The 18,049-nt window shown below is 43.9% G+C and overlaps 1 protein-coding gene across 1 annotated transcript in view; it reads right to left on the bottom strand.

The window, feature by feature from the left end:
* Positions 1 to 18,049, bottom strand: part of LOC104980339 (laminin subunit alpha-3-like) — a 148,476-nt gene that overhangs the window by 129,099 nt on the left and 1,328 nt on the right. Inside the window, exon 3 of the mRNA XM_010828989.1 lies at positions 17,987 to 18,044. Coding sequence (XP_010827291.1) covers positions 17,987 to 18,044 — 58 coding nt within the window. The remainder of the gene's footprint in view (positions 1 to 17,986; positions 18,045 to 18,049) is intronic.

Below are 18,049 nucleotides of genomic sequence, written 5' to 3'. Positions count from 1 at the left end.
ATCTTTCCAAACTAGTGCTTTTGGGCTTTTAAGATATATACCCAGGAGTGGAATTGCTGAGTCATATGGTAGTTCTAGGGCTTCCCCCATGTGGCTCATTGGTAAAGAACCTGCCTGCCAATGCAGGAGACAGAAGAAACAGAAGTTTGACTCTCAGGTTGGGAAGAACACCTGGAGAAGGGAATGACAACCCACTCCAGTATTCTTGCCTGGAGAATCCCACAGACAGGGGAGCCTAGCGGACTACAGTCCATGGGGTCACAAAGAGTCGGACACGACTCAAGTGACAGAATGCAAGCATGCATGGTAGCTCTATGCTTAATTTTTTGAGAGACATCCATACTATTTCCCCGGAGAAGGAGATGGCACCCCACTCCAGTACTCTTGCCTGGAAAATCCCATGGACAGAGGGGCCTGGTAGGCTGCAGTCCATGGGGTCGCTAAGAGTCGGACACCACTGAGCGACTTCACTTTCATTTTTCACTTTCATGCATTGGAGGACGAAATGGCAACCCACTCCAGTGTTCTTGCCTGGAGAATCCCAGGGACGGGGGAGCCTGGTGGGCTGCCGTCTATGGGGTCGCACAGAGTCGGACACGACTGAAGCGACTTAGCAGCAGCAGCAGCAGCATACTATTTCCCACAATGGCTGCACCAATTTACATTCCCACCAACAGAGCACAAGTAAAACCCATCTCTTTAGCAGTTTCCATAAAATCCTCTCCCTTCTCCTTCTCCCTCTATTCTCTTGTTCCCTATATATAGTGCTGGCATTTCACTGGCAATAAAGGATCACTTGGTACCTGTGGTTACAGGTAAGTGGCCTGCTTACAAACAAACCCAGGTTTCTGAGGTAGGCCAGGCCACACTTAAGCTTGTCCACATAACGCCCCAAACCCAAAGCACTTCCTCTTTGGGGCTTTATCCCAAAGGCTAGATTTATGAAAGAAGCTCCGCGCTGATAATTTGTTCATCCAGCCACCAACTACTGAGCTGCTAAGCGCCAGTTAGTGTCTTCAGGAGTCTGACGTTGACCTGATTCAGTCCGCCAACCAAGCGTTTCCCTCTTGATTCCACTTCAGATATTAATGTCCTTATGAAATAATTATACTCTTTACTGCTTTATTTTCTCATTGTCCCAATGCCCTCAACTCTTTTGTTCACTCTTTTAAAATTTTATCAGTCACCTAAATTCCTTGTGTAAAATCTTTGCCACCAACGCCTTTCATGCACACAAACCTTCGGTCATATTTAGTCTCTGCAGAGCCAATCCCAGGACACAGTGAACTGGGCCTGTCATTTCACAGCCTCACCTCATCCTTTTCCTGTCGCTGCCTCCAGACCCTGACTAGTGAAGGACTCCTCCAGAGCACTGACTCCGTGTGATAAGGGATCCAGGGCCCCCAAACTTCCACCACCCCACCTGTGTTAAGCAATCCTCACTTTATGCCCTGCTGAAATGTTCTTCATATTTAAGGATTACTCTCCACGTGGGTGATCCCTAAATATTTGTTCAACTGAGAGCTCTCCTTATTCTGTTTAGGGACTAATTTTGAGTTATCAGATTGCAAAGTCTCAAAAGCAGAGACCCTAGAACCACCTGAGAGCCCTACGCAATACCTGCATCCTCCACCCTCCAACACACAGATAACTCACACACTGGTCAACAAACACTGCTGACTGACTGAGAGGCTGGCTATCTGGTTGAAAGCTGACGTTACTGCCTGGGATTGAGCATTTGTGCCCCGCCGCCCCACCCCCATTCATATGTTAAGACATAACCCACTGGAAGATGGTAGCAGGATGAAGGCTTCAAGTACACAAGTGGGATTAGTGCCCTTGAAGAAGAGGCCCCGAGGAAATCCTTCATCCCTCCCACCTGGTGAGGACAGCGATGAAACAGCCAGGAGCAAACGTGGGTCCTCACGAAACACTGAATCTGCCCACACTTGACCTTGGATCTCAGCCTCCAGAACTGTGAGGAATAAATTTCTGGTTTTTAGAAGCTATCCGATCTATTTTTTTGTTGTTATAGCAGCCCAAAAGGACTAACACGAGCTGTCATAAGACAGTACCTCACCCTGGCTTAGAACAACAGAAAGTTGTCATCTCATGGCTCTGGAGGCTGAAAGTCTGAAATCAAGGCATCGGCAAAGCCTGTTCCTTCTGAAGCCTGTAGCGGAAGAATCTTCCTTTGCCCTTTCCAGCTGCCGGTGGCCCAGTCCTAGCCATCAGTCTCAGCCACTGCATTAGGCACCCCTACTTAGAAATTCAACACACCGGGGCCATACCTGTCCTCCAAAGGCAGGTTGTTGAAAGTCAGGGTTTTGTTTGTTTGTTTGCTTTGGTCAAACAGCACTTCCATCAAGGTGTTGCTCCAGCAGGCTAATTCTATGATGGGGCTACCCTTTGAACACTTCTCCAAAAAGCGTCTATGAAGTGTCCATGATAAGCTGCCGCAGGGAAAACAAATAGCAGGAAAATGTGGCCCCACCCTCAGGAAGCTCATGATTTCATAAAGATCCAGACATGACAATCAATGGCTTCAAGGTGATGAATGGAGTTTGAACGAGGTGGCACAGAGCTTGGCTGGAACTCTGAGGGAAGAACAGTTGGCTCAGTAGTGTGAGCACAGCATGGCAGGTTAGAACATGAACTCTGTGAGGTGGAGGAACCTAGGGCTTGTTATACAGAGTGAAGTAAGTCAGAAAGAGAAAAGCCAACAGAGTATATTAACATATATAGATGGAAACTAGAAAATGGTATTGAAGAACCTATTTGCAGGGAAGGAATGGAGACGCAGATGTAGAGAACGGACCCATGGACACAGTGGGGGCGGGAAAGAAAGGGGCCAACAGAGAAAGCGGCAAGAACACAAATACACTGTCAGGTGCTAAGATGGCTGGCTGGTGAGAAGCTGTCGAGTAGCCTGGGGAGCCCAGTCTGCTGCTCCGTGATGACCTGGAGGAATGGGATGGGGGCTGGGGAGGGAGACGCAGAAGGGAGGCAATGATCAAGGCTGATTCGCACTGTTGGACAGCAGAAACCAACACAACATTGTAAAAAATTTTTTTTAATTTTTAAAAAAAAGAAATGAAGAGCATGAACTCTGCAGCCAGAGTACCTGGCTTTACTACCTACTAGCTGCGTGACTTTGAACAAATCACTTAACTCCTGTGCGCTTCAGTGTCCTCACTGAGACAATGAGCATGCCAAGAGTCCCTCCTTCATAAATTGTTGTGAGGATTAAGAAGTCAGTTTGTGAAAGGTGCTTTAGAACAGGGCCAGGTGTGGGTAAGTGTTAAATTAATACTCTGCACGAAAGAGAGAAGCAGGATGGATGGCCGGTGAGACGTTGTTGCGTAGCATGGGGAGCCCAGTCTGGTGCTCCGAGATGACCTGGAGGAATGGGATAGCGGGTGGGGAGGGAGGCACAGGAGAGAGGCCAGACTGTTCTCCTTGCTCACCATTCTGCCCGCCCCACCTTATTTGGCATTACTCCTGTACACAGTATACAGTGCAACATGAAAGTAATGGAGAATTACTTCCATACCCCACGGTTAAGATATGTATTGAAAATCTAACTAAAACCCATACTGCTATCAAGCTAATATTCATTTCTTACTTCCACATGTATTTTCTAAGCATCTAGGAATGGGAGGCGGGGATTCCCTGGTAGCTCAGCTGGTAAAGAATCCGCCAGCAATGCAGGAGACCCTGGTTCAATCCCTGGGTAGGGAAGTTCCTCTGGAGAAGGAATAGACTACCCACTCCAGTATTCTTCCTGGAGAATCCTCATGGACAGAGGAGCCTGGCAGGCTATATAGTCCATGGGGTCACAAAGGGTCGGACACAACTGAGCAACTAAGCCCAGGACAGGAAAACCACTGAGAGAATACAATACGCTTATGACATTTGAGAAACTGGCAGGACACACGGGACCCAATGAGTTAGCTCCCAGGGCATGTTATACCCTGTTGGCAGGAGGGATCTAATCAAGGATCTGCTAGCTCATGCAAACAACTCTTTTTTGAGAAGCAGAAAAAGGCTCCCTGACTCTCAACAGATACAGCCTTGCCCAGGCTGGATTTTCAGCCCTGTTGGCCAGGAGCTTATGCATACAGCAGAAACCAGGTAGTTCTACTGACTAAAACCACTTAGTCAATAGGTCAGAGGTACCATTTAATCAATTTTTTCCTCACTAGTCAAATTGTTCCAGAATGTTGAGCAAAAGTTAACATAGGTTTCACAAAAGCTCAAATCACAACGGGAAATAAATTTATGGTCTCAGTTCAGTTCAGTCGCTGAGTTGTGTTCGACTCTTTGCAACCCCATGAATCGCAGCACACCAGGCCTCCCTGTCCATCACCAACTCCCAGAGTTCACTCAGACTCACGTCCATCGAGTCAGTGATGCCATCCAGCCATCTCATCCTCTGTCGTCCCCTTCTCCTCCTGCCCCCAATCCCTCCCAGCATCAGAGTCTTTTCCAATGAGTCAACTCTTCACATGAGGTGGCCAAAGTACTGGAGTTTCAGCTTTGGCATCATCCCTTCCAAAGAACACCCAGGGCTGATCTCCTTTAAAATGGACTGGTTGGATCTCCTTGCAGTCCAAGGGACTCTCAAGAGTCTTCTCCAATGCCACAGTTCAAAAGCATCAGTTCTTCGGCGCTCAGCCTTCTTCACAGTCCAACTCTCATATCCATACATGACCACTGGAAAAAACATAGCCTTGACTAGACGGACCTTTGTTGGCAAAGTAATGTCTCTGCTTTTGAATATGCTATCTAGGTTGGTCATAACTTTTCTTCCAAGGAGTAAGCATCTTTTAATTTCATGGCTGCAATCACCATCTGCAGTGACTTTGGAGCTCAAAAAAAAAAAAGTCTGACACTATTTCCACTGTTTCCCCATCTATTTCCCATGAAGTGATGGGACCAGATGCCATGATCTTCGTTTTCTGAATGCTGAGCTTTAAGCCAACTTTTTCACTCTCCACTTTCACTTTCATCAAGAGGCTTTTTAGTTCCTCTTCACTTTCTGCCATAAGGGTGGTATCCTCTGCATATCTGAGGTTATTGATATATTTCTCCCAGCAATCTTGATTCCAGCTTGTGCTTCTTCCAGCCCAGCATTTCTCATGATGTATTCTGCATATAAGTTAAATAAGCAGGGTGACAATATACAGCCTTGACGTACTCCTTTTCCTATTTGGAACCAGTCTGTTGTTCCATGTCCAGTTCTAACTGTTGCTTCCTGACCTGCATATTTATGGTCTAGAAGAATGTATTAGTGCTACCAAGTGTTCGCCACTCAGTCGTGTCCAACTCTTTGCGACCCCATGGATGGCAGCCCACCAGGCTTCTCTGTCCATGGAATTCTCCAGTCAAGAATACTGGAGTGGGTTGCCATTTCCTTCTCCAGGGGATCTTCCCAACCCAGGCATTGAACCTGGGTCTCCTGCATTGCAGGCAGATTCTTTGCCACCTAAGCCACCAGAGAAGCCCTCAGTTCAGTTCGTGCTACCAAAACTCACCTTAAAAAATTAATACCTCCCCCAAAATGTTACTTCAGCTGATAAAAAAAAAAGTGTGTATATATGATGTGTGTCTATATAGGAATTAACAGATATATATGTAACTCCTAGCTCTGTCCACTGAAAGGGTCTAGAAGCAGTGACACACCAGTAACAATGAGCACGCCTCATATCCAGATCTTGGTTTCTAAATATCTTATTAATTAAAAAAAACAAAGCTCTCTGGTTAGCTCTCTAGTTAGTTTCAACACTGGGGCAAAGAAAATTAACAGTGACCCTAGAACATCTCATGGTACCAGAAAGCATATAAAAAGTAAAGTCCTGGGCTTCCCTGGTGGTTCAGTGGTAAAGAATCCACTTGCCAATGCAGGAGACACAGATTTGATCCCTGATCTGGGAAGACCCCACGTGCCACAGAGCAACTAAGCCTATGTGCCACAACTATGGAATCTGTGCTCTAGAGCCCAAGAGCCACAACTACTGAGCCCATGTGCCGCAGCTACAGAAGCCCGCATGCCCTAGAACCTGTGCTCTGCAACGAGAAGCCACTGCCGTGAGAAGCCTGAGCACTGCAACGAGAAAGTAGACCCAGCTTGCCGCAACTAGAGGAAAGTCCCTGCAGCAATGAAGACCCAGCACAGTCAAAAATAAATGCATAAATAAAATTATTAAAAATTTTAAAAACCTGCATAAATAAATAATATCTGAACAGTTATTAACACATTCAGTTCCATTCATTTCAGTTCACTCAGTCATGTCTGACTCTGTGACCCCATGGACTGCAGCACGCCAGGCTTCCCTGTTCACCACCAACTCCCAGAGCCTACTCAAACTCATGTCCATTGAGTCGGTGATTCCATCCAACCATCTCATCCTCTGTCGTTCCCTTTTCCTTCTACCCTCAATCTTTCCCAGCATCAGGGTCTTTTCAAATGAGTCAGTTCTTTGCAGCAGGTGGCCAAAGTATTGGAGTTTCAGCTTCAGCATCAGTCCTTCCAATGAATATTCAGGATTGATTTCCTTTAGGATGGACTGGTTGGATCACCTTGCAGTCCAAGGGACTCTCAAGAGTCTTCAAGACCACAGTTCAAAAGTATCAATTCATTACCAAAACAATTTAACATGGTTATTCTGTAGAAGGCTTTAAAAGTCTTTATGCCTATGGATTATTCAGCATGCCAAATGTGTTCAGTGTATAATGCGCTGTACATTCCATTATTAAAAGAACTTTTCACTCAAAAATTTTAAATGACTATTGTGACAAATCATTTTTGTAGCTTACCACTTCAGAAGTTTTATCTAATAATTTTTTCACTCTATGGAAAAACATATTTACTGAGCACTGACTATGTGCCAGGAAACATAATAAGCGCTTTTATCCTCCAGTAAACCTGTGAGATACATTATTATTAGTCTTATAGATGAGAAAACTGAGATTTTACAATTTTCCAAGGTCAGAGAGCTGCAAGAGTAAGAATTCAAACTCAGGTCTACAAGATTGTAGAGTCACAGTTCTTCATCTCTAAGTGAGAGTAGTTTGCTAATATGTACAGTGAAGTGATATTTTATTTTCCCTCTCAGGAGCTTCCCTGGTCTTTCAAAAAAATTGGGCTATGGTACTTCCCTGATGGCCCAGGGGTGGGGAAACCTTGCAACGTAGGTGACGCAGGTTCGATCCCTGGTCCAGGAGGATTCCACATGCTTCAGGCCGATTAAGCCCTCACACCACAACTAAGACCTGATGCAGCCAAATAAATAAATAAGTGTCTAAAAAAGAAAGAAAGAAAGAAAGAAAAACGGGCCACATAAAGGCCAATCATCTACAGAAAGATCCACACCAAGACACAGTATAATCAAACTGTCAAAGACAGAAATTTTGAAAACAGCAAGAGAGAAGCAATTCATCCCACAAAACGGATCCTCAATAAGATGAACAACTTATTTTTCGTTGGAAACCATGGAAGCCAGATCACAGTGAGATTATACAGTGCTAAAAGAAAATAAAATTGTCAGTCAAGAATTCTATAAAATTAGTCTTCAAAAATGAGGGAGAAATTAAGACATCCCCAAATAAAAGCTGAAGGTGTTTGCTGCTAGTAAATAGACCTGCCCTACAAGAAATGTTAAAAGGAGTCCTTTGAGTTGAAATAAAGGACATTAGACAGTAACACAAAGCCATACAAAGAAATACAGAACACAAGTACCATTTGCGTAGGTAAATACAAAAGCCAGCATTATTGCAATTTTGGTTTGTAACTCTTTTTTTCCTATGGGATTTAAAAGACAAATGAATAGAACAATGATTATATTTCTATCTTGAGGGGCAACAATGTGCAAAGATGTCATTTGTGACAACAACACGATGAAAGTGGAGGACAGACCTGTACAGGAGCAGAGTTTTAGATGCTGTTGAAAACTAAGCTGGTATCATTTCAAACTGGACTGTTATAGATTTAGGATGTTAACTGTAATCCTCAGAGTAAGCACTAAGAAAATAACTTTTAAAAATTTACAGGGGACTTCCTTGGCAGTCCAGCAGTTAAGACTCCAGCCTCCACTGCAATGGTGTGGGTTTGATCCCTGGTTGGGGAACTAAGATCCCACATGGCATGTGGTGCGATCAAAACACAAACTTACAGAACAAGAGATGAAGAGCAAATCAAAATGGTACATTTGAAAAATTAAACACAAAAGAAAGCAGTAATGGAGAAACTGAGGAATTAAAAATTACATGACATATAGAAAACAAATAGCAAAATGGCAGAACTGTCTTCATTCAGAAATGTCCTTTGAATGTGAACAGATTAGACTTACCAATTAAAATCAGAAAGTGGCATATTCTATTCGACTTTTTAAAATATATGTATGTTCTAAAACTAGACTCCAGTGATAGTTGCACAACTCTAAAAACTTACTGAAAATTATTGAATTCACATTTTAAATGGATGTATGTTATGGTATTTAAATTATGCCTCACTAAAGCTGTTAAAAATGACTTACATGCTCCAATCTACTTTTAAGAAAAGATGCAAACAAGATGGGTAGCTTTCACATTCATGTGTACAATAAAGATGTAAAACACACAGCTATCTTTCTGTAATGGTTTAGGTACAGTGTTCTTATAAGTAAGGGGCTGAAATTAATAACCGTTTGTCCTCTCCTTTCGCTATGATTTTCTCAGATTAAATGATCCACACTCTCAATGCCACAGAAGAGCATGAAGTGAAATCTTGTAATTCAAGGACTGGACAATTCCAGTTCTAACTTCACCCTGAAGGTCCACAAGCCCCAATAATCTGTGATGTTTTGAGTAACAAATTTAAATTGCTGAGAAGACACATTTGCACACTTGTTTGCTAGTGAGTGAATTTGGATCTCTGAAGGAAAACACTTAGGCTTCCTTCAAATGACTTGTAGGTAAACTTTCCCTGCTAAACTTTGGCTACTGTCCACAAACACACAACAACTATTAGAAAAATCCTTTTTTAAAAAAGATCATTTGTCATTCAAGTGCTGACCATAATCATTGGTCTGAAGTTTTGAAATAACTCTATTAGTAACTGTTACATGGAGAAGGCAATGGCACCCTACTCCAGTACTCTTGCCTGGAGAATCCCAGAGTCGGGGGAGCCTGGTGGGCTTCCATCTATGGGGTCGCACAGAGTCGGACACAACTGAAGCGACTTAGCAGCAGCAGCAGTAGCAGCAGTACCTGTTACAAACATATCAGTGGACTCAGTAAATGTCTTAGATGTCCCCAAATTTTCACATCAGTTTCACAAAGGAAAGGGACCTTGCTGAACTTAACAAAAGGCTCCCTCTCACAATAGGTCTATAAACAGAGCCTTAGTGAAGCTTTCCTGTTTATGACTGTAAGTCCAAGTTACACACACAAACCGGAACTGTGTTGCTCACACAATAGCATCATGCTCATACTTAGCCATAACTCAGGTATGTAAACTTCTGTATCATTACCATTCAGGTTAAATCTAAGTGCATTGAAAGAACACGTAAAAGATATGTTGAACTGTCAATGTACAAAATCAGGATGACATGTTTGCTGGGAATTCCCTGGTGGTCCAGTGGTAACTGGGGCTTGCTTCCCAGGTAGCGCTAGTGGAAAGAAGCTGCCTGCCAATACAGGAGACCTAAGAGACTCGGGATCAAACCCTGGGTTGGGAAGATCTGGAGGAGGAAATGGCAACCCACTCCAGTGTTCTTGCCTGGAAAATCCCATGGACAGAGGAGCCTGGTGGGCTATAGTCCAAGGAATCCTAAAGATATGACTGAAGTGACTTAGGACGCACCCGTGCCAGTGGTCACTCTGAGCTTCCACTGCAGGGGTCATAGGTTCAATACCTGGAGGGGGAACTAAGATCTCAAAAACTGTGCAGTGTGGCCAGAAATTTTTTTTAAAAAAAGATCATGGGATGTAACATGGAGAAAGTAACATGGAAACATACATTATCATACGTAAAATATATAGCCAAAGTAAATTCGCTGTGTGATTCAGGGAACTCAAACTGGGTCTCTGTAACAACCTGCTGCTGCTGCTAGTGAAAAGTGAAAGTGAAGTCACTCAGTCGTGTCCGACTCTTAGCGACCCACGGACTGCGGCCCACCAGGCTCCTCTGTCCATGGGATTTTCCAGGCAAGAGTATTGGAGTGGGGTGCCATTGCCTTCTCTGCTGTAACAACCTAGACCTATGTAAACCTATGGCTGATTCATGTTGATGTTTGGTAGAAACCAACACAATACTGTAAAGCAAATATCCTTCAAATAAAAATAAATAAAAAATTTTAAAAGATCATATATTTGGCAAATACATGCAGTTCATTCATTGTGAGCATAGTGCTCATGTCAAGCTAAACCAGATACAAGGTTATATTTTCAACACAGCCTTCCACTTTCATTTTATCGTCATCTCTATCAGAGGTCAGTAAACTCAGTCCTCCCTTGGTATCCATGAAGGACTGGTTCCAGGAACCCCACAGATACCTAAATCTGCAGATGTTCAAGTCCCTGATATAAAACGGTATATATTTGCATATAATGTATGCACATTCTCCCAAGTACTTTAAATCACTTCCAAATAACACCTAATATTAATGCAATGTAAATACTATGCAAATAGTTGCCAGCATAGGGCAAATTAAAGTTTTGCTCTGGAGAACTTTCTAAATTTTTTTTCTCCCGAGTATTTTCAACCCACAGTTGGTTCAATCTGTGGATTCGAAACCCAGAGATACTGACGGCTGCCAGTAATAATGTCTTTACATTCCTTGGGTAAGTAAACATTTAAAATTAAAGCACAGGGACTTCCCTGATGGTCCGGCAGTTAGAACTATGCATTCCCAATGTAGGGAGCCCAGGTTCAATCCCTGGTCAAGGAACTAGATCCCATATGCTGCAACTATGACCTGGTGCGGCCAAATAAATTTTTTTTTGAAATTAAAGCACAAACTGTGACATATTTCGATTGTAGTTACTTTTCATCAGAATAGAATTAATTTGTATATTTTCTTATCTGCTCTTTAGGGTCAGGCTGGGACGTGCACGTGCGGACCATTTGCTGCAAATCTGCAATGCTTGCACCTGGACACACCTCTCCCTGAGTGACAAAATACAAAGATACTATATTGGACTAAAAATAACTTCATGCATGCTCAGTTAGGGCAAATCCTGGATAAGAGATACAAAAAGACCAAAAAACCCAACAGCCACTGCTGAAGACCTTGGAGCAAAAGCAAGGTACAGTTCATTCCCCCAACTCCTGCCCTGGAGGCACACACGACCACCTAAGTGGTGGGCGACCACCTAAACCACCCCTCCGACCTGACTCGAACTCTGGACGCACCCTTGCGTGTTCAGTCGCTCAGTTCTGTCTGACTCTGTGATCCCATGGACTGTAGCCCGCCAGGCTCCTCTGTCCATGGGAGTTTTTCCAGGCAAGAATAGTGGAGAAGGTTGCCATTTCCTCCTCCAGGGGATCTTCCTGACCCAGGGGTCCAGCCCAGGGTGTCTCCTGCCCTCCACACAAATAAGTAACAAGCTTGCCCGCCGACCTCCCCCACGGAGTGAGCAAAGGAACCTGTTGGTTCTCACTCCCCAGCTGCTGCAGCAGGGGCCCCAATAAAGCCTTGCCTGAATTTCCTGTCTGGACTCTGATCAATTTCTATTGATTAAGGAGGCCAGGAACCCTAGTAGTAACATTTATATTAACATCAACTGTATCTTCACTCTGCCATCCTTTCATTCAATAGTTTCAGAGCATCTGTTCTGTTCCAGGCTTCGTCCTAAGCACTGGAGAAACCATGGGGAACAGGACAAGACAGGATCCCTGAATCACAGAGCTCTCAAACACCAAAACTTAATGTCTGAGCAGTAACAAGTATATAAAATCTTGTTTAATGAACTTAAGTACAGAAAAACCATTGCAAACATTTTTCACACAACAAACAAACTACAGACTTTTTAAATGCCCTGCCTATTGACACATGCTACTGTTCAAGTACCCACGTTACTATTATTATAGAATCAGCCCCATAAACCCGGGTTGTTGTTGGTTTTATTTTTTTTCCCTAAGATGTGACTTTTATCCATTTTTTACTTTTTTGCAAAATCCTTTTGACCTGAAATTCTAAACTCTAGCTGGCCCCCAAATTTTATTTTTAGAGACTTCAAAAAAATAGAACTATTTTTACTAACTTTTCTCTGTCTCCCAGCTCGAGCTGTATATCAGCAGATTTAAGATGACTAAAACTGGAACTTCCCTGGTGGTCTAATAACTAAGGCTCCACACTCCCAACACAGGAGGTCCCGGTTCAATCCCCGGTCAGAGAACTCAATTCCACATGCCACAACAAAAGATCCTGCATGCCATAGCTAATACCCAACGCAGTCAAATAAAGATATAAATATTTTTTTTAAAAAGATGACCATCACTCAGATACAGCCAAATGATTAGTCTTAATCTCTCTCCCCTTCCCCTACCCGTCTCCCACCACACCTCACTTTTCTGAAAGGAAGGTCTGCACCAGCTGCTACTAACACTGAGCCAGAACAAGTGTCTAAGAGTCCAGCTTCTGGAATTGGCCTTCTCCTTCTGTCTCCAACATGTTTCTCTCCTAATCACGTCAGCTCCTCTCACAGTAGTCATCAGTGCACCTGCTCAAGCCTCAACTGTAAAAGCAGAAAGCACTTTTGCTCACCCTTATTTTTAGAGATTTAAGCCTGACACCAGACAGAGTTCTCCTCCTTCAGGCTACACCTTGGCCTGGAAATGCAGTCAGCTGAGTGACCTCAGGAAGCCACTGCCTACTCTATCTAGGCCTGTAGACTCAGGTTTAAGCATCTATTATGGAAACTCAATCAGAACAAGAAACATGACTTTTATGTACTTCTCAAAACAGTAGTGGCAACGTACGACACTTAATAAAAATACGAGCTGAGGAGGATGAGAGTTGGCCCGTTTCTAGGCAAAATTGGGGACAAAGAATCAGCTGAAAATTTCCTGGATACCTTCCCTCCTCCTTACGTTTACTCTTCCCACAATTAGAACTACTACTACTACTACTAAGTCACTTCAGTCGTGTCCGACTCTGTGCAACCCCATAGACAGCAGCCCACCAGGCTCCCCTGTCCCTGGGATTCTCCAGGCAAGAACACTGGACTGGGCTGCCATTTCCTTCTCCAATGCATGAAAGTGAAAAGTGAAAGTGAAGTCGCTCAGTCGTGTCCAACTCTTCGAGACCCCATGGACCGCAGCCTCCCAGGCTCCTCCATCCATGGGATTTTCCAGGCAAGAGTACTGGAGTGGGGTGCCATTGCCTTCTCCGACAATTAGAACAGTTCTCTCCAAAGCTGGGTGTCCCAGGCAATCCAGTGGGGTGCAAGAAGCGAATACTCAAACTGTCTGGTTTACTTAAAATGAAGAAATTCAATTTTCCTAATATACAGATTGCCTCTGTATATTATGGCATCACTGATGCCGCAATGAACTCTGAACTTGGGCAAATTCTGGGAGATGCTGAGGGACAGGGAGGCCTGGCATGCTGCAGTCCATGGGGTCACAAAGAGGCAGACACAACTGGCTGACTGAACAACAGCAACACATTGCCTACAGGCCTTCACTCAGTCCACAAGTCAACTAGCCACAAGAGTTCCGAGTGTCTGTTCAAGGGAAGAGGAGGGCTCTGACCCACCAGGCTATTACCTGCTGAGGACACGTGAAGCTTATGTGCACTCAATTAAGTGGACAGGTGGATTCTATTCTTCTAAGCAGCAGAAGAGTTACAACATTGTACTGAAAAGGAGAGTGATCATGAAATTCTTTTGGCTACACAGGTTCACTGGTTTTCTCATGGAAAAGTACTTAAAACACCTCTTAAATTTAAAGCTGAGTTACAGTTTTTTTCCCCACAAAAGTTCCAAATTGACAGACTCTCGCTGGGATGACCAGTGACTGCCAGGAATACGTGCGTGCTCAGTCACTTGCGTTGTATCTGACTCTTTGTGACCCCGTGGCCTGTAGCCCACCAGGCTTCTCTGTCCACGGGATTCTCCAGGCAAGGATACTGGAGCGGGTGCCATGCCCTTCTCCAAGGGATCTTCCCAACCCAGGGATCGAACTGGTGTCTCCTAAGTCTCCTGCAATATAGGCATATTCTTTACCGCTGAACTACTTGATAAATATTTACAAAACAACAAAGGTACTTTGTTCCATCAAAGAAAGTGTGTTGTTTTTAAAATACGTGAAAAAGTAAATACTGTTCTAAAGAAATGCATGCCTTGGAAAGAATTTTGAAAAATAGGTGTTTGGAAATGTGTCGTCTTTTGTTGCTGAAAAGCTGGAACTGTGTTACTCTAAAAGCTCTTACATTTGTACATTTTAAAAACACAGAAACAGAATTTTCTAACATATTTCAATATTTTGCAAGAGAAGAATGAACTTTGAATCCATTGTTTATAACGTTAAAACACAACACCTTCCTACCAGGAAGTACTGAATTCCACTTTAAAAATGAACATATACTGGCCAAGTTTCTACATTAAAAAAAAAAAAAAAAAACTAGAATAATTGGAGGATGGAGCAGAAGTACAAGTACCACGGTTCAGGAAACTCTCACAGGGTCCGGTTTTTAGAAAGGCTGCTCACTTAGTTTAACACTCTATCACTGCATCTTGAAAAGAAAAATGCAAAAAAGCAAAATGGCTGTCTGGGGAGGCCTTACAAATAGCTGTGAAAAGAAGAGAAGTGAAAAGCAAAGGAGAAAAGGAAAGATATACTCATTTGAATGCAAAGTTCCAAAGAATAGCAAGGAGAGATAAGAAAGCCTTCCTCAGCGATCAGTGCAAAGAAATAGAGGAAAATAATAGAATGGGAAAGACTAGACATCTCTTCAAGAAAAGTAGTGATACCAAGGGAACATTTCAAGCAAATATGGGCTCAATAAAGGACAGAAATGGTATGGACCTAACAGAAGCAGAAGATATTAAGAAGAGGTGGCAAGAATACACAGAAGAACTGTACAAAAAAAGATCTTCATGACCCAGATAATCACGATGCTGTGATCACTCACCTAGAGCCAGACATCCTGGAATGTGAAGTCAAGTGGGCCTTAGGAAGCATCACTACGAACAAAGCTAGTAGAGGTGATGGAATTCCAGTCGAGCTATTTCAAATCCTGAAAGACGATGCTGTGAAAATGCTACACTCAATATGCCAGCAAATTTGGAAAACTCAGCAGTGGCCACAGGACTGGAAAAGGTCAGTTTTCATTCCAATCCCGAAGAAAGGCAGTGCCAAAGAATGCTCAAAAGTTGTGCTCAAAGAATGCACAACTGCACTCATCTCACCCGCTAATAAAGTAATGCTCAAAATTTTCCAAGCCAGGCTTCTTCAACAGTACGTGAACTGTGAACTTCCAGATGTTCAAGCTGGTTTTAGAAAAGGCAGAGGAACCAGAGATCAAATTGCCAACATCTGCTGGATCATCAAAAAAGCAAGATAATTCCAGAAAAACATCTATTTCTACTTTATTGATTACGCCAAAGCCTTTGACTATGTGGATCACAATAAACTGTGGAAAATTCTGAAGGAGATGGGAATACCAGACCACCTGACCTGCCTCTTGAGAAACCTGTACACAGGTCAGAAAGCAACAGTTAGAACTGGACATGGAACAACAGACTGGTCCCAAATAGGGAAAGGAGTACGTCAAGGCTGTATATTGTTACCCTGCTTGTTTAACTTCTATGCAGAGTACATCATGAGAAATGCTGGGCTGGATGAAGCACAAGCTGGAATCAAGGTTGCTGGGAGAATATCAATAACCTCAGATATGCAGATGACACCACCCTTGGCAGAAAGTGAAGAAGAACTAAAGAGTTTCTTAATGAAAGTGAAAGAGGAGAGTGAAAAAGTTGGCTTAAAGCTCAACATTCAGAAAACGAAGATCATGGCATCTGGTCCCATCACTTCATGGCAAACAGATAGGCAAACAGTGGAAACTTATTTTGGGGGGCTCCAAAATCACTGCAGATGGTGATTTCAGCCATGAAATTAAAAGACGCTTACTCCTTGGAAGGAAAGTTATGACCAATCTAGACAGTATATTAAAAAGCAGAGACATTACTTTGCCAACAAAGGTCCATCTAGTCAAGGCTATGGTTTTTCCAGTAGTCATGCATGGATGTGAGAGTTGGACTATAAAGAAAGCTGAGTGCTGAAGAACTGATGCTTTTGAACTGTGGTCCTGGAGAAGACTCTTGAGGGTCCCTTGGACTGCAAGGAGATCCATCCAGTCTATCCTAAAGGAGATCAGTCCTGAGTGTTCATTGGAAGGACTGATGTTGAAGCTGAAACTCCAATACTCTGGCCACCTGATGCGAAGAGCTGACTCACTGGAAAAGACCCTGATGCTGGGAAAGATTGAAGGCCGGAGGAGAAGGGGATGACAGAGGATGAGATGGTTGGGTGGTACCACCGACTCAATGGACATGGGTTTGGGTGAACTCTGGGAGTTGATGATGGACAGGGAGGCCTGGCTTGCTGCGGCCCGTGGGGTCACAAAGAGTTGGACATGACTGAGCAACTGAACTGAACTGATATGCATAATTTTTGAACAAGCAGCTCCACAATTTCATTTTGCAATACACTCTGAAAATTATGCAGCTGGCTCTGGAACTCAGGAGTCAATGTAGTTTTCATTTGAATTTACGTATTTTTGAGGTATTTTCTCAGTGACCACAACCACAAAATTCAAGTATGAATGTAAAACCAACTTTGAACGGCTATATCATGCTGCTAAACTACACTTGTCAAAAATAATTATATGTGATTAATACTTGTTTATTTATAACTAGTTATACACAATCACAAATAAAACATTTAGAGAAAGCAAAACTATTTGGAGCTGTTACTAAAGAAAATTAAAAGCATTTTTATTTTTATATTTATAGTACACACAAATTAATGTCATACATGCATATCATTTATAAATAAATTAGCATCTATTTCATAAGAATATACTGCATGTTCAACAACTTGTCAAAAAACTTTCTAAAACAGACCTAGCCTCCTAATGATAATCTTTTCCTTTTGGAGCCCAAACTCCGAAATTACTCCCTCTTCCGGCAATACTTTACTCAGCAATACTTCAGGAGAGGGAGGGAGGCAGTGACCAGCTTGGTTGGTAAAGAGGATTCAGAGTCAGGACTGGGTTCAAACCCAAGCGTCCTCTGTGATGTAGCCGTATTTGTTAATCTTTCATCTGATCAGTGCTCAGAGTAGTGTGAGGCTCATGTGTAAGGACCTGGCACACCTCCAGACGCTGATGAAGTACCAGTGACACCGGCATCCACACAGGTGTTTCCAGTAGGAGCCCGATGCACTCAGCACCCTTGTCTCTACCTGGTCCCCTCGCCCCAGTGACTGGATGGTGGCAACACTTCAGGTTGTGAGTGAGCTGCGTCTTTCTGGTGACTCCGGAGTGGTAATACTGATATAACTCAAAGGTTTCTCTCTTTAAATATACCAGGGGATCTAACTGCTATTAACTTCTCTTCATAAGCTCAGGGAGATGAAGGGCCTGGACGGAGGGGCGTCGGTGAGGCCCTCGGGGACTCAAGGCCCGGCCGGGCGCTCCCTGGGTGACGGATGCAGCAGGACAGTACCGCCGTTCAGTCCATCCCAGGAGTGCAGCTTCGGACTTTCTCCTGGGCTCGCCCCAACGGAACCTCAGCCCTTCACCTCGCGTGCTTCACCCATCCCGGCCTCGAGCGGCTTGTCCCCGAGGGCAGTGCTCCCCAAGATTACTCCGGGGGCCGCGGAGCCCCGCAGGAGTTCCCCAAGAGAGTGCTAGGGAAAGGGTCCGACCCCTTCGCCTCAGGGTGGCTGCCCCGCGCGGGGAGGGAGCCCGCCCCCCGCGGTCTCCCGGGACCTTACCTGGATGGTGTGGCCGCTGCCTGGGGCGGTGGGGCCCCCCACCAACTTGCAGTAGAGCTCGGG

The sequence above is a fragment of the Bison bison genome, unplaced genomic scaffold (assembly GCF_000754665.1).
Source record: "Bison bison bison isolate TAMUID 2011002044 unplaced genomic scaffold, Bison_UMD1.0 scf7180017864498, whole genome shotgun sequence".
NCBI lineage: Eukaryota > Metazoa > Chordata > Mammalia > Artiodactyla > Bovidae > Bison > Bison bison.
The sequence above is the reverse complement of the archived record's forward strand: the minus strand, read 5'-3'. Positions and strand labels throughout refer to the sequence as shown.